Source organism: Sprattus sprattus, assembly GCF_963457725.1.
Source record: "Sprattus sprattus genome assembly, chromosome: 3".
NCBI classification, from domain to species: Eukaryota; Metazoa; Chordata; class Actinopteri; order Clupeiformes; family Clupeidae; genus Sprattus; species Sprattus sprattus.
The window spans coordinates 4476434-4502377 of record NC_137922.1 but is presented as its reverse complement, the minus strand read 5'-3'; the positions used below and the strand labels follow the sequence as shown (position 1 = coordinate 4502377).

Below are 25944 nucleotides of genomic sequence, written 5' to 3'. Positions count from 1 at the left end.
AGTGTGTGTGCGCGTGTTAGCGCTCTCTTTGTTGACTTGCTCTGGCTTATGCGTTCTCTGGCGCTTGCCCTACTCCATTCGCCGAAACAGCGAAAACATTTTCGGGTGGAATAAACTTTTCTAACGGAGCTGATCCTACCAGCCCAAGAGGCAGTAGTCCCAGGCCTACTTCAACCTGAACGGCTTGATTATGTGGAGGAAAAAAACAGCTCTAGGGGAGTATGCAGCATGTCTTGTACTTCTCGCAGTATTCTGCGATGCCCATCGATTACGTAAGTACTGCTACACAGCTCAAACCACGAACTGTTGTACTAACTGAATCGGGGAAGTCCATGTGAAGTCGTGGTAGTTTAAGACTCATAAACCCTGATTTATTTTCAGTCGTGCGTGTCGGCCTGTTGGAATGTTGTTTAATACTGAAACATCGTAAAATAAGTTTTCGTGTGCTTTGTTGCGCAAAAACTGCTTCATCTCAGTTCGGGCTAAAGTGAGCCATTTATAATTAAAGGTTTGAAGTTGCGAAAAATATAACCTACGCAAATTTCAACTTGAATTACGAGGTCTCCTATCTGTAACTTAAACTGGATGTGACTGCCCTATTGTAATTTCAGGTCTGACGAGTATCGCTGTATCTTTAGTTATGTGCTCGCTTTAAATAGCCTTGAAGCAAACACGTGGGGACGTTAATCCCTGCGTAAAAACAACTGGCTCTCACAGTGGATGCGTATAATCGGGTTAAATCGAGATATTAAGGCGAGGAAACGAGACGCCATAACGGAACAAAGCGAGACATCTGGGCTTGGTCTGGTTCGATCAGGCCAGCGGGGTTCTTATCAATCACAAGCTGACCACTGTACATTCTGTAACCGGGTTCAATTTGTGTAGCCAATGCTGTTACTTTAATCTAGGTCGGATATGTGACCAGAATCGAGGTAAAAATCTGTGTTATATATAAATGTGCAATTGCTGTTTACTCTGAAAGAAATGTGTGTTGGGTATGCACATGAAGATAGAATTGGGTAGACAACGTGTGAATATACTGTGTTTATATAGAGTGTCAATAGTCTTATCCCACGGCCTTGCACTTGTACAACTTATATTGAAACTCTGCACTCTCTTTATCTCTTTGCTCTCTAACTTTCTGATGGGCTGTCTCTCTGTCACATACATACAAAAATACACACAGACACACAAAATCTGTTTATAATATGCACAAATGTAAGGGCATATTCTATGCAAATGATTATTTTTGCTGTATCTTTCTTATCATAAGTGAGTGTTAGTTTTGAATGTGGATCTATGCCTTCTAGTCCTGACACAGAGCAAGGCTTCACAGTTCCTGGTGCGTCAGCGGCGTGCTAACTCCCTCTTTGAGGAGACCAATAAGGGAAACCTGGAGCGGGAGTGCATTGAAGAACTTTGCAACAAGGAGGAGGCACGAGAGATTTTTGAGAACTACCCTGAAACCGTGAGTCACCTCCTCTTGTGGGAGTCTCATCCTCTTTCAGTTCCTTAATCTGTAACTTTTCAGTTATAACTTTTTCATGTTTTCAATTTCTTTGTATATATCCTGTCAGTATCCTCAAATTGCATGAAAGAACTGTTCCGGAAAGACAGAAAATTACCTGAAAATTGACCAAATTGCATAGACTGGCTTCAGTATTTTGTCAATGTTTACATTAATCACCACAAAAGCTGTATGCAAGCCAACTACAAAACCTGAAACTAAATTGTATCATGTGATTGCTGATGGCTGAAATAAAATAAAAAATCTGTATCAAAACATCTCTATCTCTCTACACTGGCGTTGGTTAACCCCAATCTAACGCAGTCACCATAAGTGACCTGAAGGACAATCGGGCCCTGATTTCTTATTCAGCACACAAAGTCTGCTCGCAAAGAGAAAACATTGATTTTGTGACAGGGCAAAGTTTGTTTGGTGAAACACGAAATGAAGCACAATAAATAATGAAACACAAAATCAGATATTTTTCTATATCTGCACACATAAGTACGGAGTGGATTTCATGCTACCTTGAAATGCAAACACAATTCTAGGATGAGGGGGAAAACCAATCGCTGCAGAAAGTTGTTTTACAGTGTGAAACATGCAGAGGACGTTCCATGTGGAAATACAGTGCACAAAAGCCATTGCTTTTCACTGTGTGATGTAAAGGGAAGGTGCCACAATGAAAGCAGAATTATAATTTCATTGATTTGCATACAGTTCAGAAAAACTACTAGAAAGGGTTACATTACACACAATAATGAAGGATTTAATGATGAAATCTTGCCGTACCACACCAAAGTGGAAAAGGTTGCTTTGCTTTGAGATAGTGCCACCAGGAAAGCTAATCACTAAAGTCTGGCCACCTCAATAACTCACTTACATTGACTTTACCCTCGTTTAAAAAATATATATATATATACTGTAGTTTATATTTTGATAATTATCCATGCCAAAAAGTCGGTGTATGGTTTACAGGACCAGACAACCTGAAACTTCACAAACAAAATGTTTTCTGTCTCCCTAGTGGAAGCGGTGTCTTTTTACAGTCATCGGTCTGTCTAAGATATGTATTGCACTCATCTCATCAGGTGTTAAATTATCAATGTAAGGTTAAATTATTCTTTGTGGATTAGGAGCATGACATTCTTGGAATATTATACCCTGTTCTACAATGTGTTGCAGACTGGTTGAAGGAGGCACTCATAGCCTTGAAGCTGAGTGATAATTGCTAACAAAACTTTCTGGCCCTGGAGGTGCGTGGCGGGGGATAAACACATAACTACGTGCCATCCTCTCAAGCGCCTCCGGGCCAGGGCGAGAGATGAGGCCAGCCAGTCCATGGGAAGCTGAGTGACAGCAGCCAACTTAGATTAGAGCATAGCTTGTTGAGTGGTGAGCTAGTGAGCTACAGGTGGTGGATAGCAAAATAAAGTCACATCAGCTGCTATCGCTCAGCTTTTTTAAAATGGCCTTTACCCCTCTATCCAGCTAGCTAACGTTAGCAGAATAACGGAAGGTTAAAGTTACCCTTGTTAACTGGAGTCTGTTTCTGGCATGGTACCTGGTTAGCTGAAACAGTCTTGCCTGCTTCATTTTGCGTCAACGTTGGTTTGCAGACAGAGTGTTGGGAATTCCATAGATAGCCGTAGACTAGTAGACATTGCTTTGACCTCTTAGGGAGACAAAAGCTTTCGACAAAAGGTTTTTCAAGTGGTCTGTGGTCCTATGAACCAAACAAAGAGTTTTTGGCATGGACAATTATCGAAATAAGTTTTAAAAACAAGGGTTAAGTCAATCTTCCCTCACGAGTGATTGCCGACCTGAACCACACCCCCTGTTTGTTAGAGGGCTGTGATTGGCCAGTGATGTGATATCCTGGCGCACGCTCTCTGTATGTACTTTTGGAAAAAGAAAATAAGCCGGTAGAGAGTTAGGAAAAAAAGCAAAGACACATTTTCTATTTGGGTGCGGTATGGCACAACTTTATTATTAAATTGTGTGTGATGTAATCCCTTCTCTGTTTTTCCAGATGGTGAAAACAAGATGCAAATCAATGAAAATGATGATTTTGCTTTTTGGCACGTTCTCTTCACATCACATAGTGAAAAGTATAACTCTTGAGCATTGTATTTACACAAAGCCCAGTTTCTGCATGCTGCGCACCATAAAACAAGACGTTGTGGCCATTGTTTTTTTTCTCTTCATCCCCAAATTGTGTTTGCATTTGAAGGTGGCACAAAATTCTGTCCGTACCAAAGAAGTTGTTCCCGACTGCATTTAGCCCAATTTCTTCTGTAGTTGAGGTTCATTTGCCATGTGAAAACATTTGCAAATTAAAGGAACCAGGAACTTTCAGTCACACACTATTGCGTGGGGACTTCCCACAGTGTCCAATCCACTCACTGTCAAGAGAGCTATTGAGCCTTTATTTAACACTAGCACCAGGACTGGACCTACAGAAAAGACTTCAAGGAAAGGTGGAAAGTAGTAGTTCTACAAACAAGTTTAAAGGAATGTCGTGTACAAATATACCTGATCATCAGAAGCTGACTTTCAAGAAATCAACAACATATATTCAAGTGACGGAAGTGTATTATTCAACAGGATTGATGATCTTTCACCATTTCTATTGATTATCTTTCACCATCACGTCTATTGATGATCTTTCCCCATCATGTCTATAGAGGATCTTTCACCATTCGTGTCTATGCTTCCATTTCAAGCATTAGCAGTCAACTGACAATCCTATTGGCTATTGCAAGCATATAGTGATGAAAATGCTGGAATTCAAACACAATAATAATGAAATACAAGGCAATGAGTAATTAAGCAGATAATTAAGCCTAGTAAATGAGATGCAGTGTTTATGGAACATATATCACTGCTGCAGGTGTTATTTGGGCAACGTTAACAAGTTATGCTATCTACAGTTTCAACAGAGATGTGTCCTTAGTTCCATTCAAACCCACGCCACTTCACAGTCTGCTCAATTTCACAGCCGGGTTCTTAAGTCTAGAACTCTTCAAATTCCATGACCAACACAAGGACACAATGCAATGTGACAGTGGAAAAATGGGTCACAGTCATACAATAACAGTGGGAAGAGTTGCAAAAGCTTTGGCTCAGTCGTCAGCTGTTATCTCCCTACACTTGTTAGCACAGTGAATCACCATAGCGTCATTTCCAGACGTTCTGCCCTAGGCATTTCTCGTAAAGCCCACAGTTCTCATGCTCTGCAGGTCTACAGTATGTAGTACTCCCATGAGTGGAGATACAGGGATTGAGTGATTGTGTTATTGGTAGGTGTATCCAGATGGTCCAAAAATGTAAACAGGCAAAACGAAACCTAAACAAACAGAAAGTAGAAGTATCCTTGATCAACAAAGTCATTTTGGAACTGAAGTGTTTCTTTCCTGTTTGTTTTTTAGGAGTACTTCTATCCAAAATATGTTGGTAAGTCTTACACCTTCATTAGCTGTCAATGTTAGTTTTAACTGTAACTGTTTGCTACTTTGGTAGCAAAGTCAAATAGTTGATTTTGTTACACCTACAAATAATAATAACTTCCTCCAAATGTTGCCTAACACAAACACAATACCTCATTTCCCACAAACACGATAATCACATCAGCAAGAGAGTGTTCAGCCTGACCAGCACTGTAGTATCAGATCTATTAGATTACCAGTACTGTTTTTTTTTTAACCCTTTCATATACAGTATCTACAATGTACTATGTTGTTGCAGAAGCACTACTTTGAATGCTGGCTATTCCATTTTACCTACTGACATCTTGTATGTGTGTATGTATGCCGCACGTTTGCTGATATGTTTTCCCCTGACAGATGAATGCATGAGTTCATTTGCCTGCTTCTGAATACCTCTGCTCCTTCTTACTTTCCTCCTGTTCCCCCCTGCCCCCTCCATTTCCCCTGTTCTATCTCTGTACTGGACCAACCAGAAGGCTCCACCCTTTTAGAACTGGGTTCTGCTCAAGATTTCTCCCTGTTCTTGAACTGTTGCCTACAATTTTGCTCTTAGGCTGTGTAAAGGGCATTGAGTCAACTGAAATTGCTAATGGTGATGTATAAATGAATTGAATAGAATATTTAGCTCTTACACTGTTAACATAGTTTCATAGGGGTTTCACGTCTTAGGCTGTGTAAAGGGCATTGAGTCAACTGAAATTGCTAATGGTGATGTATAAATGAATTGAATAGAATATTTAGCTCTTACACTGTTAACATAGTTTCATAGGGGTTTCACGTCTTAGGCCGTGTAAAGGGCATTGAGCCAACTGAAATTGCTAATGGTGATGTATAAATGAATTGAATCGAATATTTAGCTCTTACACCGTTGACATAGTTTTTAATCATTAAGTGGTGTCACTAATAATGTCAGCCTCTCCATTCCAGTGTGTCTTGGATCATACCGTGTTGGCATCAACCAACCCAGCTCTGACCACAGCATCCCTCAGGACCTACGGACATGTGTCAAAGGTGTGTGTCCATGGTGAACCGGTGATTGTATGTCTTGTACAAAGTTCTGTCAAATAAATATGTTTTGTCTTAACTGCTTGAAAACAGTTAACATGAGCTTGTAGTCTATCCATCTTTTTATGAATAGAATTTTTCCTAGTCTTGATTGTTTGTACTTTTGAACTTGAATATGTATGTATGGATGTCTCTATGTGTTTCTGCAGAGATCAGTGATCAGTGCACTCCAATGCCATGCTATAAGGAGGGTTCAGAGCGGTGCATAGATGGCCAGGCCTCCTTTTCATGTGTGTGTAAGCCTGGCTGGAAGGGTCTGCGCTGTGAGGATGGTGGGTATAGTCTTAGAAAATGATGTCCATAACTTATACGTTCATCAATTAATAAGGCTAGTTATCACACTACTAGGCCATGACCAAGATCAATATTCATTAGTTTAAGTTTAATAATATGAAGGAATGACTTTGAAGCCTTTGGGAGCTGACTTTCGACATTGATGGCAAAGTGTAGGGGGTTATGCTATAACAAGTCTCTTACTCGAAACATGTGAAATGGGTTAGCATCACCTCTGCCTTCTAAGTGGCCACTGTAGGATGCCTATGTAAGGCTCTTTGGCTATATACTGGACCTTTACCCTCACTCTCTCCCACTGCGGTGTGGAAGTGTCCTCTCCAGTGGCCCTCTGTGCTATGGTTGGAGGTGCCAACTCACTTGTGGCCCCCGGTAGGCAAACATCCAGACATGTAAGCTCCGGAACTGTGTGCATGCACAGCCACCTCAAGTTCCTTAGTTCTGGAGGCAGAACCTTAAGAGCACCCTGTGGCTCCAGCCTGGAAGCCATGTTATTAACAATGTTGTTTACTGCTTCTTATCTCCCTCTGGAACGAAATACTGTTTTCTGATTGGCTAATTGGGTGTTCATTAAGTCCGTATAACCGGACACCTTGGACGTAGTCCTAGTAAAAAAGTTAAATCGCCGTTCCATATCAATGCTCTTGAATTGTTACCATTGACAACCAACGTAACGTTTTTTTTTCTTCAAAAAACGCACTACTTTCTCTAACGGGAGCACTAGGCTTCAAATTAAGAATTCATCAGGTTATTATGCATATTAAGTTTCCTAAAGATAAAGGAAATTCTAAATAATAATAATAATAAAAACATTTTTGGATGTTGTAAACGGGAGATAAGCGGGATAACGGCCTTAGAGCTGTCCAGTTCTACAAAGATAATGGACTGCGCGGAGAAACTCCACTCTGCTGCGCGTCGTGGAGTTCTTTGCCCCGCAGCGTCCATTACCTTTGTAGAACTGTACAGCTAGTCGGCCGTTATCCCTTACTTATTTGAATGTACATGTATTCATTCTGTTTTGAATTGTCTATGTTGTTTAACAAAGAGATGTAAGCTGAATTACACTGTTGTAGTAGTTTGCTGAGGGGTTAAGTCAGGTATTAAGAATAATGTGGAACAATTGTTCCGGTGTTTGTATTTCTGTTCAATTGAAACAATATTTTGATACTGATACTTCTACAGTAGTTTTATACAGTATACAGTACTGAATTGCTTAAAAGTGTATTGCCTTATTAACTCACTAGACATCAATGAATGCAGTGACCCAGAGTTCCCTGCGGGATGCAATCAGAAGTGTTACAACTTCCCCGGCAGCTATCGTTGCATGTGTGAGGAAGGTTACTTCTCCAACGACAAGACACACTGCACAGGTGAGCAATACACACTTCACAGGTGAGACACAGGAGAGACGCACTGCACAGGTGAGCAATACACACTTCACAGGTGAGACACAGGAGAGACGCACTGCACAGGAGAGACACAGGAGAGACGCACTGCACAGGAGAGACACAGGAGAGACACAGGAGAGACACAGGAGAGACACATGAGAGACACATGAGAGACGCACTGCACAGGAGAGACACACTAGAGACACACTAGAGACACACTGCACAGGAGAGACACACTAGAGACATACTAGAGACACACTGCACAGGTGAGCAATACACACTTCACAGGTGAGACACAGGAGAGACGCACTGCACAGGAGAGACACAGGAGAGACGCACTGCACAGGAGAGACACACTGCACAGGAGAGACACACTAGAGACACACTGCACAGGAGAGACACAAGAAAGATACAGGAGAGACACACTAGAGACACACTGCACAGGAGAGACACAGGAGAGGCGCACTGCACAGGAGAGACACAGGAGAGACACACTGCACAGGAGAGACACACTAGAGACACACTGCACAGGAGAGACACAAGAAAGATACAGGAGAGACACACTAGAGACACACTGCACAGGAGAGACACACTAGAGACACACTGCACAGGAGAACACACTACACACACTGCACAGGAGAGACACAGGAGAGACACACTGCACAGGAGAGACACAGGAGAGACACACTGCACAGGAGAGACACACTAGAGACACACTGCACAGGAGAGACACAGGAGAGACACACTAGAGACACACTGCACAGGAGAGACACAGGAGAGACACACTGCACAGGAGAGACACACTAGAGACACACTAGAGACACACTGCACAGGAAAGACACAGGAGAGACACACTGCACAGGAGAGACCAGTGCTCAGGAGAGCAGGACCAATCAAGAGTACTCAGCTGTGGTATTTGTCATAGGATCAGTACATTTCCGTCTGAGTCATAGTCTGGAGGAAAAGTTATACAGCTGAGTGTAAAATAACAGTTTGGAAGATGTACAATCGTCACCTTCATATGTGCAATTTTAGCCTTCTGCTGGCTTGTACTTCAGTAGTCATGACATGGATTCAGATTTGACATTTGAGTGGGAGAAACTTACATTTGTTTGTTTGTCAGTTTCTGTTGAGATCACATTTATTATGTTGCTAGAATTAAATTTGCAAATGATCTTTTTCTCTTAAAGCAATTTTGCTATGGGATGACTTTGGTGGGGCTTTAGGGTGGAAAATGCAGTTTGTGGCCAGTTAGTGTCACTTGTTGTCACTTCTGGAGTTGTGGAGTCTGTGCCAACCACATCAATATCAAAGTCCGAATAGGAAGGCCAACGGACCTCTGGACAAGAGAGTCTGTGCTCATTTATATCACATTGGGTGATTAGTATCTTCACTTCCTATGTAGTTTCATCATTTTCCAACACTGTCAAGTCATTTGTGCCTTCCCTGCTATAAATCAGGAAGGATTGTTATGTTCGATTCTGGAAACAAGTCCCACTTTTGGGAACAACATGTTTGTTGAGTAAATGAGGTTAAGGACAGGAACACCCGGTGGTTATCATGCTCTGGTCCCAGTGGTGGGGATTAGTGTGGGGTGTGTGGGGTGTGTGGGGGGTGTATGTGTATGTGTGCATGCTTGGCTTGTGTCTTGGCCAGATGCCCAGCTGATTTCCCTCCCACATAGAAGAGCAGGCTGATAGAGGGTTTAGATGTGCAACAGCTGCAGATGGAATGCTGTTTCTGAGGAACAAAACATAACTCATTTCAAAGTTTGGGTCAGCACAAAAACAAACGCACCAAACTTCAGGGCATTTAAAACACGGACACATACTAACACAAGACGCATGGCGTCACCAGCACTGACCTCTCAAAGTTACAGCGCTTATGCATAGACACACGGACACATTTTTGTGGACATTATGTTTAACTTGTTGTACCACGAGACTCAAACATTTATTGACTTAGCTGAACTTTGTCGTATTACGCAACTTTGTTTGGAATACCCCACAAGAGCCTGATGCTTTCCAGTCATCAACTTTTGTTAGTGTAAAGCAGCTGTTTTTGCCAAGCATGAAATCCATCATTGGTGTTCTTATTTACTTCATGTTCATGTGGTGTTGTGTGTGCATGCAGTTGACCCTCCCTTGTGTTTGTGTATGTCTCTTTCCTCTGCAGATATTAATGAATGTATGCTGTACCCTAGCAGCTGTGAGGAGCCAGCTCAGTGTGTGAACACGCCAGGGATGTATGAGTGCAGATGCCCCTCTGGCTTCAAGTACAACTTCACTGCACGAGCGTGTCAGGGTGAGAACAACATCTAGAGAGTATGAGAGTTTTGCATGGTCTGATAATAGTACCGCTGCTTGTTCTTCCAAATCTTGATAAACAGACGACAGATAAAGGTGAAAAGCAAGCAAATCCTTTCAACCATAGGACAGCCATATTTTGTACAGTGCAAACGGAACGTTTTCAGACCCTTCTGGTCTATATATCCCTTCCTCTGTTGACCTGTTTTAACAGACAAGAACAGTCTACAGTGCAAACAACTATAACAACATTAGAACAGTCTATAGTCCACGCCCCATAATCACAGTTCAATGGAGCAGTATCAGACCCATATGCTGACAAGAATTATGACTATGAGTATGACATCGTCAGGCTAGTATTTTACAGGACCCTAACAAATAAAAGTCCTAGAAATATTGCAACTGAGAACATGCCTACAGGAGCTACTGTTAGGATGGATGGCATCTCCCAGGATGAGGGGGGTCCCAGGCTGACTCAAATGTGACCAACAAGTTGGCATTAACACATGATGTAAAATGGTAAAATATGTGTTTTAGCACATAAGTGTGAAGAATGGGGCAGATTCCTGTTTTGCTGAAAACAGGCCTATGTCTATGTGGCAGTGTTTCTGTTCCTAAATAACTGAAGTTAGGGTTGCAGCTGGCAACACCAGCCAAGGTCACTTATAGGGTGGCTTTTCTTACACTTTATTTTCATTCTTTCTCTGACTAAGGGTCACACAAAGAGCATATGGTAGCACTGTTATTTCTGGGCCTGGTGTTCCACAGATAGCCAGGCACAGAGCTAGCCTATCTAACATTGTAAGCACAATAGGGTTTCTGTTGCTATTCACCATACTATAAAGCAAAATATATTAGTACAGTCTTCACATAATCAACCACTTTTGAACCTGATAGAGAATCAGCATCCACTCTTTCACTTCAGTGGGAAATGGAAACTGTAAGAAACTTAGGAGACTGTTGCCTGTTTAAATAATTCAGTGGCAAAATCTCCTCCTTGGCATTTATTTGCTGCAAAGATCAGTAAAAGTGAGTTTGACACAGCAGCATTAGTCAAATATAGTGTCTCCATTTCACTCACACCACCGCAGTGGCTTCTATAAACCAGATCCTAAAAAGCCAAGATGGGAAGTTACCAGGTGCTTTGTTTTTCTGTTCATGTAAGTGTGTGTGCATGTATTTTGTAATGTTCATGCTGATCCCTTTGTTGATCCAGATGTGGATGAGTGTGAGCAGAGCGTCTGCCAGGGTGAGTGTGTGAACACGGAGGGCAGCTACGCGTGTTACTGCGACGGCCGAAAGGGTCTGACCCTGGCCTCAGATGGCTCGTCGTGTGTGGAGATCCCAGAGTGTGTGCAGCTCGAGGATGACAGACACTCTGAGATGCTCTATCTTGGGGAACAGTTTGCTGGCCTGCCCGTCATCTATCTGCGCTTCCGACTCCCAGAAAACACCAAGTGAGTATCGACTGGACATGGTGCCATAAAATGAAAATGTGTTTTTAAGACCATTCCAGTGTTATCTTCATTTTGTCCTAAAAATAATATTCTTTGCTACTTTCTTGCAAATGTTTGTTACTTTTGGTGAACTAAGGTGTTCACATTTTGGTAAACTGTAAGTTCAAGGACAAATCTTTGTTATCTAGCTCTTGTGGAACATGTTGTTCTCGGACCTGCTTGGCAGATTCTGTCCCCTTATCTTAAATGGGGAATCATAGCTTTCCACAATACCATTTATTGTGTATACAGAGTTGGCAGTCTCATTATAGTCAACATTATAAACCAGTACTGAAACAAACAAACAAACAAAGCTGAGTTTTTCAAAGTTGGTCTGTTATTTCCAAATGAGTGGCGTTAAGCCATTCTAGTTTTGTGTGTGTGTGTGTGTGTGTGTGTGTGTGTGTGTGTGTGTGTGTGTGTGTGAGAGAGAGAGAAAGGGGGGGGAGAAAGAGAGAGAGAGAGAGAGAGCAGGGTACAATTGTGAGTGTGTTGAGATGGACAAAAGTTAATGACAGAATGTGTGGGGTCTGGTCATCATCTGCATAAGGCATACACACAGTGAGTTCAATTATAAAGTGAAGCAACCACAGGTCTCGTGACATCTGTCTTCAACTGCAGTAGAATGATTAAGACCACCCACCCCAATGTAGCAGCGGCAAACAGAAGGGCCCTCACGGAGCGCAGACCAAGGCCAATACGCCGTGTCTCGTTTCTCGCGGCGTTCAAGGATGTGGGTTCATTTCTTTTTTTGGCCCATGCTTCTCCCTTCCACCGAATTTCATGACAATAGTTTTGGTGTAATCCTGCTGACAGGCAATCAGCCAGACAAACAAGCAAACTGAACCAAATACACAACCTCTTTGGCAGAGGTGATAAAGACAGATCTTCAAACAGGTGATAAGGACAGATGTTCAAACAGGTTTCATATTTGGTGTGGGACTCATGAGTAACTCTGGCTCCAAACCCTTTCTGAGCAGAATCTGACAGTAACTGTGACTTGATTTTGCCTTAATTTCTTCATGAAGAAAGGGCATCCCAATGTGTGCCATATATTTAAGTCATTAGGCCTGACTGGTTTTATAGCAGATCAAAGTTATGCCCACAAATTTTATTCCAGATTTGGATTAAAGGGACTACCTGTTTGGTATTGCCTAGTGACTGTGTGAACATCTGTGTGAACAAGTCAACCAGTAGGAGTCCGTGGCTCAAAGACTCTGTCTCTGATTGGCTCTAGCATTCTGTCTCTGATTAGCCTGACGATGTCATACTCATAATTCTAGTCAGAATATGAGTCTGATACTGCTCTATTTTAAGGGTTTTATGACTTTTATTCCTTTTATCATGATTTTAGAAAGCCTATCAGAACACCAGGGGCCGTATTCACAAAGCCTTTTATCTTACCACTAGGAGTGCTCCTAACTCGCGCTAAAACCTTTTACGTAGGAGTAATTTCTTAAAAGTGATTCACAACGGCTCTGAGACATACTCATACTAAGGATAATACCAACTCCTAAGCTTAAGATAAAACTCCGTTGCTATGGATGACGTCGCTTCTCATGCACGAGTTTAGAAGGGGTGAGGACGGTGATTGGTTGGTGACAGGCTCTCTCATTAAAAACTCATTTGTGACGTCTCTCTAACAATCCCACTATATCGACTGAAAATAAGAGAATAACCTAGGCTTCAAATTAAGTCATATTAAATAGTTATGGACAGTGCAGTTAGCAGAATGCACACGCATGATAACAAGTTTGTGCATCCAACGGGAATGACACTTTGCACTTTAAGAGAAATATAAAGCGATCAATATAAAATATGGCAATTGCATGTAATCAAGGCAGTAATAATTAAAGCACCCAGCAAACTGTAAGGCTATTATATTTCCAGCCCTTGACCACTTCAAATATCAGCACATGCAGCCCTTTAAGCCCTCCAATCTTAATTGATCAAAGCGAAACGAACGTGAAACGTATAGCCTAAGCGAAAGCCTACTGGTCCCAGGACCAATAGCCACTGTCACCCCAGCGGCATCCAGCTGGTAAGTTCTCAAAAACCTGCTGCAGACCGCTCTCCGTTGAAATGCACAAGTCATCGGTACATCCAACTGTTGGATGATGTGGGGTCTACAGTGCGTTGATAGTTTGATGAATTAAACGGCTGAATGATGATCCCCAGTGTCGTCATTTGCGTTTTCCGCGAAGCCAAATAGGCTATCTTTATGTGTCCAAACATTTCACTTCGGGACACATCGTTGTTTAAAGGCGTCATTGCATCCCGCGCTAATTCTACGACAATATACCTTCACGGTTTAAGCAATGTCTTTTATCAATTCCAAGTCGGCTGCAGCCATCTTACGATTTTTTGTGAATAGGTCTTAGTGACTTAGGAGTCCTCATGAGGAGTTTTAAGCTGTCCTAGACTTAGGTGCTACTTTTAGGGATAAAATATTTTGTGAATTGCTCTTAGTAAAAAAAATTAGGAGTCCTACATTTAAGACTGACACGCCCATTATTTTTAGGAGTTTCTCCTAAATTCGCCACTTATGAGCTACTTTTAGCCCTAAGATTCTTTGTGAATACGGCCCCAGGTTCTGATACGATGTTGATCATTTTTATTTATCTTTCACTCCATGTATTGCTCCTTCTGCTTGCCTTTATTGATTTTATGTAAAGCACTTTGAATTGCAACTTTTGTATGAAATGTGCCATATAAATAAAGTCTTACTTACTTACTTACTTACTTACTTACTTACTTACTTACTTACTTACTTAATACAACTTAATTTGTGTATTGTTTATTGTGTATGTTTATTGTTTGCACCAATGTACCACAAAAAATTCCTGGTAGGTGAAAACCTACTTGGCAGTAAAAACCTTTCTGATTCTTATTCTGGGGTTAAGATTCTTCTTACCTTTTTTAGGTTTGCTGCAGAGTTCGACTTTCGCACATTTGACCCTGAAGGCGTGGTGCTCTATGCCGAGTCCTCGCACGACTCCTGGTTCATGCTTGGCTTGCGTGGTGGCCGTATTGAAGTCCAGTTTAAGAACCAGCACTCCCTGAAAGTCACCAGCGGTGGGAAGGCCATCAACGATGGAGAGTGGCATGTGGTGAGTTTAACTTTGAAGTCTACTACACCAATCAGGTCAAATCAATAGGACATGTTCGTGTTGTCAGAGAGAAGTCAGGGGAATTTTGATTCTATGGACTGTTGTGATATTTGTGAATTATCTTGTGCTGGTTTTGTAGTGTTAATGTGCTGTTATTTTGATAAACTGTTTGTGGTATTATGAGAACTTTTCATGGGTCTCTAGAGAATATGATGGTGAAATGGCAAAATGAATAAAGTAATATGACACGGGGTTGATTAAGAATATCCCCATGACTGTGGTTCAGGCGTCAGGCTGGAGATAGTTCCAACCAGAGCATTTGGTAGTAGCAAGCAATAACTGCCATACTGCTCTTTCTCACTTTTAAAAATGAGTGGAATGTTGATGTTGTAGAATTTACCAGCAAAAAATGTATCAAACTCAGGTTGATTAGGATATTGTGGATATTGGATATTGTGTGTGAATCTTGAGCGTTACCTGAATGCTATAAGATGCATTCAGACTTCTGTTCTCTGCATATCTTTATCATCAACATTTTGTTACGTAAAAGCTATCTGGGCCTTTCCACTAAACTAGACCACTTCTTTTTAAAACACCTCAATACCCTGCAATATTCTAATGTTCAAATCTTCAAGTAATGGGTTGGAGTTAAGTATCCCATTCGAAGTGCTTCATACATGAGTTCAGCAGGTGTGGGAGGTGCAGCCTTTGCGAGCTGTGTAGGGCCGTAGTGTTTTAGTCGCATAGTCAGGAATTTTGGGCGACGCACTTAAGCACGTAAGGGGGGGTATTTTACCGCGCAAGGGGGGGTTGTGTATCTTACGTGCTTACGCGTTACGTCTAAAACAGAGCATAATTCGGCCTTAAGGGTCCCTAATCCAGTCCTGTCTGTGAGTGTTGCGGTGCAAATCCATGACACCGTTATGAGCGACGCAATTTCTAAACCCAATGCATTTCAACAGGAGCCAATCCATTGTGACGTAGACCAGCGATTTGGGCGACGCAACCATGAAAATTCGAACATGTTGAAACTTATGCAAATGAGGAGCGTTTTTTCCCGGCAGCGGCCAATGAGATTGTTTGGTGTCGTCTGTGACAGTTTGAAAATTTTAGGTCTATGGCATCGTGAGGTCGTTTCATTTGCTAAAAAGAAAAGCTTGGATGACATTGTTAGGGCTTGTTGTTGCTCCTGGTATGTTATATATTTAATCCTGGGCTTACTTGAACACAATGACAGTTTTGATATAAAGACAAGTGATTAGATAGCTTCTAACTGACTAGCCTGCTCACTAGCTCACTCGTCCAGTCTGTTATGCTATATCCACAAGCTACACCACGCCCACTCAAAGCGATGGAAGCGGGTCGCGTCGCTGTCATGGGTTTGCACCGTTACAGTTCAGCCTGTCCCCTGATCGGAGACAGAGCCATGGTAGAGAAGACAGTGGAAATCTTATTGGCCGACTGTTAAAGGCGTTTCTTTTAAAGTTTGTAGCTATGTTCAGTATGGGTATATCAGAGGAATATTATTATTTTTAACACAAATGGCAGTGGTCTTGATGTCTATCAATATCAATGATTTTGAAGATGACGAGGACAATAAGGATCCGTATGAGACCGGCAGACCGGCGAGAAGGTCAATACGCGGCTGGCATGACTACCCATTAGCCAATCAGAGGGCTTGTACTGTCGTTGCCATATAATAATGTGTGTTATTGTGAATTTTGTATAGTTTGATGGTTGAATATATATTATGCTTGTTGTTTGTGTGTTAATGTCTATAGTAGTGAGAGTGTTCTATTGTGTTGTTAATGAGGGTTGTGTAAGAGGTTTAATTATGTGTCTCTGTATTAGGAAGAGATGTCATGTATATCATGGTGAAAAACATACATGAATATCAGGTAGAGATGTTGCTTTATTATTTGTATTTTTGCATATGCTAATATTGGGTTGTTTTGTAGATATCAGTGGATGAACTGGAGAACAGCATCAGTGTGAAGATCAGTAAAGAGGCCGTCATGAGTATCAACAGCCCAGAGAGTCTCTTTACATCAGTCAATGGGAAACTGGAGACAAAAGTTTATATTGCCGGCTTGCCCAACCGGACTGACAGTGTCATCAAACCCGTAAGTACTTGAAGATGTAACAAAAGAAACAAGAATGAAAAAAGTCTAAGATCCATAGATGAATTTCTATAAATATGTTAAAGGTCCAGTGTGGAGGATTTAGTGGCATCTAGTGGTGAGGTTGCTGAATTGCAACCAACTGGAAACCCCTCCCTTTTCAACATGTAGGAGAACCTACGGTGGCCATCAAGTGCCATAAGAATGCCAAAGGCCCTCTCTAGAGGCTGTTTTGGTTTGTCTGTTGGAAATTATACACTAATGAGAATATAATTATGAATACTATATTCTATTTCTGCTAAAAGATCTGCCTAAATACTCCACACTGTACCTTTAAGTTTTACATAGTATTTTCGATAACAGTGGGTGTTTCTCAAAGTCAAGGATGCTTCCTTGTTAGGACAAGTCCTTCCGAGTCTTTCCAATTTGGGTACTTTCAGAGGCTAGGCAAGACTACTTCCTAACATTCGGAGAACAAACAATGGAACAGTCTAGCGAGTGTGCAGGTGTGCGTGTGTGAAATGGTCCTACATTCAAATAACGCGCTACTTTTTAAAAAACGGCTCTGGTATGCGCGCATAGGATTATGCCATTTTAGTATGAAATGTATATGCAAGCTGTTTACCACATATTTATGATGCAAGTATTGTACCTGCCAAGTGTGATTCCTTCATGTTTTTGCACACCTTATTCATACTTCATTTCCATTTCATACCTTGTGGAGCTCTCAGTGAATTAGAGAAAATACATCACTTTAATAAAGTCAATGCAATTTGCAAATTTTGCTAACAATAAGTCTTCATGATTTCTGGCATGTCCTGCTTTTGGCCCTAGTGTGTCCTTTAATCCAATTCTCCACAGGTGATATCACTGAAGCCCCACATTCTAGTCAACGTCCTTAGCCATGTGACCAAATCTATTTACCGGTACATACAAAACCAACAGCAAAAAGAGAAAACGCTCTCTTAACCCCTTGCTTGCACTAGCAGCTTATAAAACACATAACATGAAATATATTGTGTCAAATATGAGAAATATGTAAAAAAAAATCTCTGGTTCTGTGTTTCCACAAAATCTATAATTTTGCTCGTTTTGCATAAATACCAGGTACCCAAGGTTTACTGTTACTGATATGTTTTCTTTTTGTCTGGACACTACACTACTGTGTTTACCGTACTGAAGGTGTTAATGATTTTTGATCCTGTGTTTTTCTTTCAGATTAACCCACGGTTAGATGGTTGTATTCGGGGATGGAATTTGATGAACCAGGGGGCGTCGGGAGTGAAAGAGGTGATTCAAGGGAAGGAGAGCAAGCACTGCTTTGTGCATGTGGAGCAGGGGTCCTTCTTCACTGGGGCTGGGCTCGCCCAATTCAACCTAGAATACAGTGAGCGCCACACACAGCTGCTTTAATCTCTCACAGAAACACACCCTCAACTCACTCAAGGAGTGCTGCAAAGACCAGCTTGCAATGGAAGTCTGAAACTTTATAAGACTTTATAAAGACTATCTAAACCGTATAAGAGTTTATGAAGACTATCAAAACGTATAAGACTTTATAAAGACTTTTTAAACGTTATAAGATGTATGGTGTTGAATACATGGACTCTGTAGTCTAGGTATTGTAAGGATGGGTAACTGGTATGAGCTAGATTGTTTAAACTAAACCGACTTCTTCCTCCTCTTGTCATAATAATAATAATATTAGATTTAGTGTATATTATCCGACTAAGCTGATAGGCCTATTTCTATGACCTTAGCCAGTCCTTTCCTTTGGTTATAGGTTAGACAAATTCGGTATTCATAAAATAAACATTCCCTCACATGTCCAGCCTATATTTATTTTCTGATGCATACATGTCTTATTCCTGTAGGTGAGGCGGGGTCCTGGAAGATCAATGTGAAGATGAGTATTCGACCGTCCAGAAGCACAGGGGTCCTGTTTGCACTCATCGCCAATGATACAGTTCCACTGTCAGTGGCCGTTGTCACGCAAGGACCCAATGACGCAGTGAGTGCTATGACATAACCCATTCACATGCATGCAGCATCTAACACAGGTTTGCTTCCCCCTGTTTAACTACCGGATGTTGCCTAGAAACTCAGAGGTGTAAACGGCATGTTACTGGATGCAAAGATTTAAAATACACTGTTTTACATTTTTGTCAACCCAAATTCTGGTGCTACAGCCATGCACACTTTCCACACTATCAGTATATGGCAAGGTGTGTGAACCATTTCATTCAGTAACTGATTAATTGGAAATGAGTAATAATGGTTTGTGGTATTTGTTCATCAGTCTAGCATATTCGCTCTGAGGAATTTTGTCCCATTTCATCTTACAGAACTGCTTCAACTCCTTTTAGTGGATTATGGTCCCGACTTTGATTCAGCCTGTCAATAAACACATTTTAGATAGATAGATAGATAGATGGATACTTTATTAATCCCGAGGGAAATTTAGGTCATCCAGTAGCTTAAACACTTATGCACTTGTGCAACTCACAGACATACATACGTACATAAATCACATACACATAGGGAGAAGATGTTCACAAGGAGTGGGAGGTTTACAGATACAGGAATGGATCTGACCCTATGGTACATTATGCATAGATTGGGAAAGTGTTGATGTCCACGAGGAAAGTGTTCTTGTGCTTCAAGTGTGGATGGTGCAAAGATAGAGTTCTTAAGAGTTAACAGAATTGTTGTTGTTGTTGTTTACAAGGTTTTTACATTATTTTTCTGTGTAAGTTACCGCACTAGAACAAAACTCCATACTGCTGCTTTAAGCATTTAAGAAGCACACTCTCAAGTCATTCTATCATACATTTTTGTTGGCGGTCTAGGACCTGCAGTTGTTTCTGGATGGTGTCGCTGTGGCAACTCTCCAAACTATGATGCTGTGTTACCCCGAGCGACTGGAAGTGGAGTTGAACGTGTCAGAGGCAGAGCTCCAGATGTGGGGCATCTCAAACGACACAGACGTGTCTTACACTACACAGCCTCTGTTGCAGGAGGCCTTGAGTCGTCTCAACATCACCATGCAGTCGCCGGTTGCCACCTACATTGGGGGAATTCCTGGTTAGTATGCACTGTCAAGCGACTACTTAGTCAGCTCGTGAAATGTCTCAAATGAAAATCTAATCTATCTAATCGAGTTTGCAGCATAAGTTAACACAGAAAGCACATCAGTATTGACTGCATAGCATAATCCTATCCATAATAATAGTAAGACCACTTATCTCCTGAACCAAAAGTTCCGTGTTCAAACCAATGTCAAAAATGCTTAAATTACAGCAAGCTTAAAGGCAGGGTCAGTGTAGCATTTTTTGTTACCCTCTTAAAATCCTAATAGCAATGAATACATTGCTTAATTAGTCATCTGTGGTAGACACAGGGCTGTAAAAAGTATTTCCTTTTTATTTGTCCCGGATAAAATGATAAGATGGCCTACCTGCCTGTCTACCTGCACATGGCGCAGGACTGCAGTCTTCCACAAGGCTCAGTTGTATACTTTTAAATCTTATCCTTGCTGGTTTTTCCAGAATCGCCTACCCTACCTTTAAAATACTACTGCTGCTAAAAGTAGTACTTCTACTTCTACTAAAAATAATAATTATGATACCAAAATAATAAAATTTTTTGTAATGTGTGGCTGAAACAAATGAACTAGTTCAATGCTGTTCCTGGAACTGACAGCATTAAAGAGGTCTTTCCACCACCGAGAAAGCCACAAATGAAATGTCTTGACTGTGACCTCCACAGAGAGCTGAATCATAGAATTGAAATAGGCTGGTGCCAATCCAAGGTGAGAGTGAGAGATTTAAATGAAATTCTTGCACCTACAGGGAGCCAGTGAGGGGTCACTAGCAGAGGAGTTTCATATGTCCTACATATGGCTGATCAAAGACCTTATGCGCCAGCACAATCTGAAGCATCTGCAACAATCTCACCACACATGCAGGCAGGCCCATTAAAACTGTATTTCATTATTGGAGTTTAGAAATAACCAGGGCGTGCACAAGGTATTGTGTAGCGTATTGAGTGAGAGAGGGTCTGATATTCCGCAAATAATGAGTGAACCAACAAGACCTTGAGACAGAAGCTGCATCCTCAGAGAAATTAAGTTGGTCATCAATCATAACACCCAAGTTTTGTGCAGCTTTAGTTTGGGTCAATGATGATGAACCAAGTTTGATGTTAATATTTTGTGGGCTAGACAGATTAGCTGGGGATACCAGGAGCTCAGGTTTAAAACAGTTGAGATGAAGATGACGGCCCTTCATCCACACTTAAATATCACTAAGGAATGCAGAAGTTGAGCCAATCTTGTGTAGGCATCCAGGGGAAAACAAGTACAGCAGAATATCTTCTAGAGTGGTAGAAGATCCCGTGTGAATGGATGATCTCACCCAAGGAAGTGGTGTAAATGGAAAAAAGGAGGGGTCCAAGCACTGATCCCTGAGGTACAACAGTTGACAAGCAAGGCCGGATTAACCATTAGGGCAACTGGGCACTTGCCCAGGGCCCATGACATCAAAGGGGCACTTGACAACGTTGTTGACAAATATCACGTTATGAACGCAGTCCTGGCAGCGCATGGTGATGTCTGTTGTGCCTCCGTTGGTATAGCATAAAACGTGAGTTGTATTAAAACATACCGTGTGTAATGTGTAGCTATTTCATTCCGTTTGTTAACCTTTCCTGCTGTCGGAGGCTGTCTCGTAGTTGGAGATTGCAGGGGAGTAAAATGCTCCACGGCCGAAGTAGATTAGCCTACATGTTTTTAACTTCGGGTTAATTCCCTTCCCGTTACGTCTGCTGCTGGTTAGTAAAAACAGACAGCAGGAAAGTTTAGCAAACGGAATGAAATAGCTACACATTACACACGCTATGCTTTATTAAAACTCACGTTACTCACATACTGGTTAACACTGTTACAGCACATAAATCTTTGTCGCTGCATCCAAACTATGCGTCACCATTCTCCCACCCTGTACGTGCTCTTCTTAAAGGAGCCGCACCATTTTACTAAACGTTCTTGCAATGTCAATCATTTAATTTAAATATACGTATTGGCCTTATTGTGCACGCTTGTGCGTTTAACAGCGCTTGTTTGTGTGAGAGAGCATTTAACTGTTGATGCCTCAGTTTAATAAAGCCAGGCTATTCATAAAAAAAAACGTACGTCAATGTGGCATTAGTACTATGAACAGCTGAGATTGATTCCTTCTGGCTCGGTTCGGATTCGAAAAAAATAAATATTTGAATGCCTGTCGGACTGGGTCCGGGCTCGGTTACTATTCTGTCGGACCTGGCCGGGCTCGGACAGAAAAAATCGTCCCAATCCATGCTCGAATGCTCATGTATTTGTATTTTTGTACAATCCGGGACAGAATTTTAAGTTTAATAAGGCCATAATCACTGCTGTTGATGTGCAATAATTCTCATGGATGCATGGAGCACTTTATTTCAAGAGTTCAATATTTCTGCATTGCAGTTTAATTAAGTTATTTTTGTTTAAAGACAATAAAGAAGTGTTTTCCTTAAACATTGTGCCCATTATTGTAATTTTCAAGAAGGTATAACTCTGAGAATTCCAATCACATTTGTTTTAAATATCGTCTAATTATCGTTATCGTCAAAATGAAAAAAAAATATCGAGATATTCTTTTTTGCCCATATCGCACCCCTAGTGTTAATGAGAGAAGTTTTAAAAGTAAAGATAGGTCATTAGGCCTCATAATTGTTTGTGTAGTCATGAGTTCAGTCTTTAAGGGAGAGGCCAGTTGTAAGGTCCATTTGTTTAAATAAAAATAATAAGGATATATAGTAGTGAAGTGATCAACATCAAATGTTGAATTGTGATACAATAAACATGATCTTGACTTTGAAATTACATGCAACAGTGTAGTCAATGATTTACTTTTACTAAAAACACACTAATTGTCTGCTTCATGGTTGGTGATAATTTCACATTTTTGCATTTTTAAAATGTTCTATGGTTTTAAGTTAAGGCCTACCTAGCTGTTTGCTTTCAAGATAATTGAAACATTCAATAAGTACTCCTCAAGCCACCAAGTTCTGTTAAAGATTAATTGTAAAAAGTTATGCACATTTGTGCGTCTGAATGGTCTCTTGAATGCATGCACTTTATGCTGAGGCTTTTGTGCACACATACATCTCCACTAGTGTAGGCTATGATCTTGATAATAGCGACTTTACGATTGTTCGGTGGCGGCGGCGGGGGGGGGGGGGGCCTTGAGCCTTGTTGCCCAGGGCACAGAAAATTGTTAATCCGGCCCTGTTGACAAGTGGAGATTCTGAGACTTGTCCCTGCCCAGCAAGCCTGGGAAGGATAGAACACAGTCAGGCACAGTACTCTGTGAGACAAGGAAGAGACTTCTCTGCGGGACTGCCTGGCCCATGTCCTTTCCCAGTGAACTCGCACAGGAAGACTCGATGGTCTTTACACAAATAAGTCTTCTCACATGGAGGGCTTTACATGAGGGCTGACACTCTAAAGTGTTTATAAGGAGTAGAAATGAAATGTAATTTATTGCAGCTGACGACCAGCACCATGTTAATCCCTACAGAAAGGCCAGGGTGCTGTTTGAAACAGTCATTATTATTGAGTCAGTCATTATAATCTCAAAACAACCAGAGCTACTAAAACCGCAGTTAGCTAAAACAACGACCATGTAATCTTACTGTGACTTAGAAGTGTTGTAATCTTACCGTGATTTAGAAGTGTTGTTATCTTACCGTGCCTTAGTTGTGTTGTAATCTTTTTTCCATAAATATAAAAAGCAAAAGCATAGCTACTTAAATAATTTAAGGTTTCTGACTGAAATGTAGGCAACAGGAACACCTAGTAATGTGTAGATCACCAAAACACTTGGACTGCTGGATGTAGAATAGCATCCCCCCTAATTATTTTAATTTGTTTTAAGATAAGAAAATCTTTATTTGGTCATTTACTCAAATAGAAAATCATGCCATTCTGACGGCAGCTAGCCATGAAGCAATTGCATTACTTTATCAGTATTTGTTTTAGTTGCCAAGGTCTAAACCTTTATGAATTACCTGATGGCCACTTACTTTTGATAGTGTTTTTTGAGGAAAAGAGAAATGTAATATGTGTACATACTAACTGTTTTGCAACTATACACCCACTCCTACAGATCTTCCCATTGCCTCTACACCAGTGTCCGCCTACTACCATGGCTGCATAGAGATCTCTGTGAATGGACAACAGCTGGACTTTGATGATGCGTTTAGCAAACACAACAGCATCAAGTCCCACTCCTGCCCCCCGGTGTCCCCCTGACACCAACACAAGGCCTACTAGGAACAGCGGTCACGGGCAGGTTTCTGTGACACGTCACCAAATTGCTCTGATCCAGAAATAATGAAAAAAGCAAGAAAGAGCATTAGGGAAAACAAGATAATAGGTTTTTAGTGACTTTGGGTTGGTTGATCAACTGTTGGTTTTTACAATTCATTTTTAAAACACACACACACACACACACACACACACACACAAAGCACACGATCACTCTGATATCCTCTGGTATCACCTGGCCTTGGTCCTCCTGATCACCTCTGATGGCATCCACATGTGTGAGGACAGATCCTTTCCAATGCAAACTGCCACTCGATGTGAATCCACTTCTAACAAACACAATGTAGCAAAAAAACGATATAACGAATATAGTGCAATGGTTGTAGGGTAGTGCTGTGTATATGTAAAGGCTAAGGCTATACTTAATAGCTTTATGCTGTATTGTTAGACGTTATTTCATTTTTTATATTTCCAATGTAATAAATCTTTCCCATTCATATTTGTGTGCCTCTGTGTTGAGAATGAACACAAATCCGTAAATGCTAATGAAAGTATAAGATGGGGTATCAGGAAGGAGAGAAATGTCCTGATGGGCTGAACAGCATACATGTAGCGTCTGAACAGTATACATGTAGCGTCTGAAGCAGCACATTTCATTTTGTCCCAGCGGCAGCATACAAGTTGTCCCTGGAACAAGGCATTATTGTCCTAGATGTCCTAAGGACATATGAGTACTTAAAGGAATAAATAGCTTGTACAAATGAGGAAATGTTGGATATCTTGTTTTATTTGTTCACCACTTTGACCGTGCACCTATTTAAAGTTTTTTGGATGTGCGTACACAAAACCACTATCAATGGAAAGGTTTTTACTACATTGGAAATATTAACAAAAATAACGTCGACCAATACAGGACACCGTATTAGCACCTTACTGCATACATTATTCCTTGAAGTGACACATATATATTAAATTAAATAAGTTCCCATCTGCAGGCCGTTAAAACCCACTACACTAAGAGAGTCTGTGTGACACATTTCTGGATTGGCCAGGAAGCCAATTAGCCTGTAGACTGTAGCCTTCAATTCCATCTCCAAACCTTATTTAAATGTAAACTAAAGCATTACAGGGCTTAAGCCTGCAACCACTGCGCTATACTGATTTAGCTATATTGCGTTTGTTAGGAGTGGATCAGACATCTAGGGGAAGTTTGCATTGGATAGTGATCTATCCTCACATGTGAGTGACATCACAGGCTCACACTTTACTGAGGTGCTTCATATCCCTGGTACAACAAAAAAAGGCTGGATATCAGAGAGACCCAAAGTACACACTTACTAGAAGAACACTCCTCCTGTCTCTTAGCCTTTTACAAACAGGCTTGTAGTGATTGCAAGAGCAGTTTGTTTGTTACACACAATTGATCCAGAGCTGAGCTCTAAGAGATGACTATTCCGTGTAAATGGGAACATTTAAGACAGTACCTTTAGCCCTACCACAGCATAACCATTTTCATATGTTAACTCATGCTGGTCAGATTTGCTGATATTATTGTACTTCATAATTTTAAATGAAGCAAGTATTATGTTTCTTTATAGTCTAAAACTACACGCCCCACCCACTCAGATAAACTTGCTGAACAGTCTCAGAGCAGTCTGAGACCCTGATGTGACCAAGAGGCAAGTTCATTTAAATGTACAGTGTTGGATGTTTATTGGATTTTGATGGTGTATCTGTTTATCTTGTATTTGAATAAAAACAACTGAAAACCAAAACACTGTCGTTTGTAAAAATGTGTTGCAGCTTGCACATACTAATAGACCAA

General features: G+C 41.1%; 1 protein-coding gene across 1 annotated transcript; it reads left to right on the top strand.

Moving 5' to 3' along the window:
• The first annotated feature begins 66 nt into the window (after positions 1-66).
• On the top strand, positions 67-25583 carry pros1 (protein S). Its single transcript, XM_080834043.1, has 14 exons — positions 67-272; positions 1311-1468; positions 4939-4963; positions 5923-6006; positions 6210-6332; positions 7596-7721; positions 9915-10043; positions 11262-11502; positions 14465-14651; positions 16610-16774; positions 17990-18158; positions 18646-18782; positions 19621-19855; positions 23959-25583. Exons 1-14 carry the CDS (start codon positions 191-193, stop codon positions 24102-24104), a joined length of 2007 nt encoding a protein of 668 aa, XP_080690169.1. The 5' UTR covers positions 67-190; the 3' UTR covers positions 24105-25583.
• The last annotated feature ends 361 nt before the right edge of the window (positions 25584-25944 follow it).

Excerpts from the sequence above, each read along its gene's own strand:
- pros1 (XM_080834043.1), top strand. The coding sequence starts at position 191 with ATGTGGAGGAAAAAAACAGCTCTAGGGGAGTATGCAGCATGTCTTGTA. Across the intron at positions 273-1,310 it reads CTGCGATGCCCATCGATTAC|TCCTGACACAGAGCAAGGCT; the intron begins GTAAGTACTGCT and ends TATGCCTTCTAG. Across the intron at positions 18,159-18,645 it reads CCAATTCAACCTAGAATACA|GTGAGGCGGGGTCCTGGAAG; the intron begins GTGAGCGCCACA and ends TTATTCCTGTAG.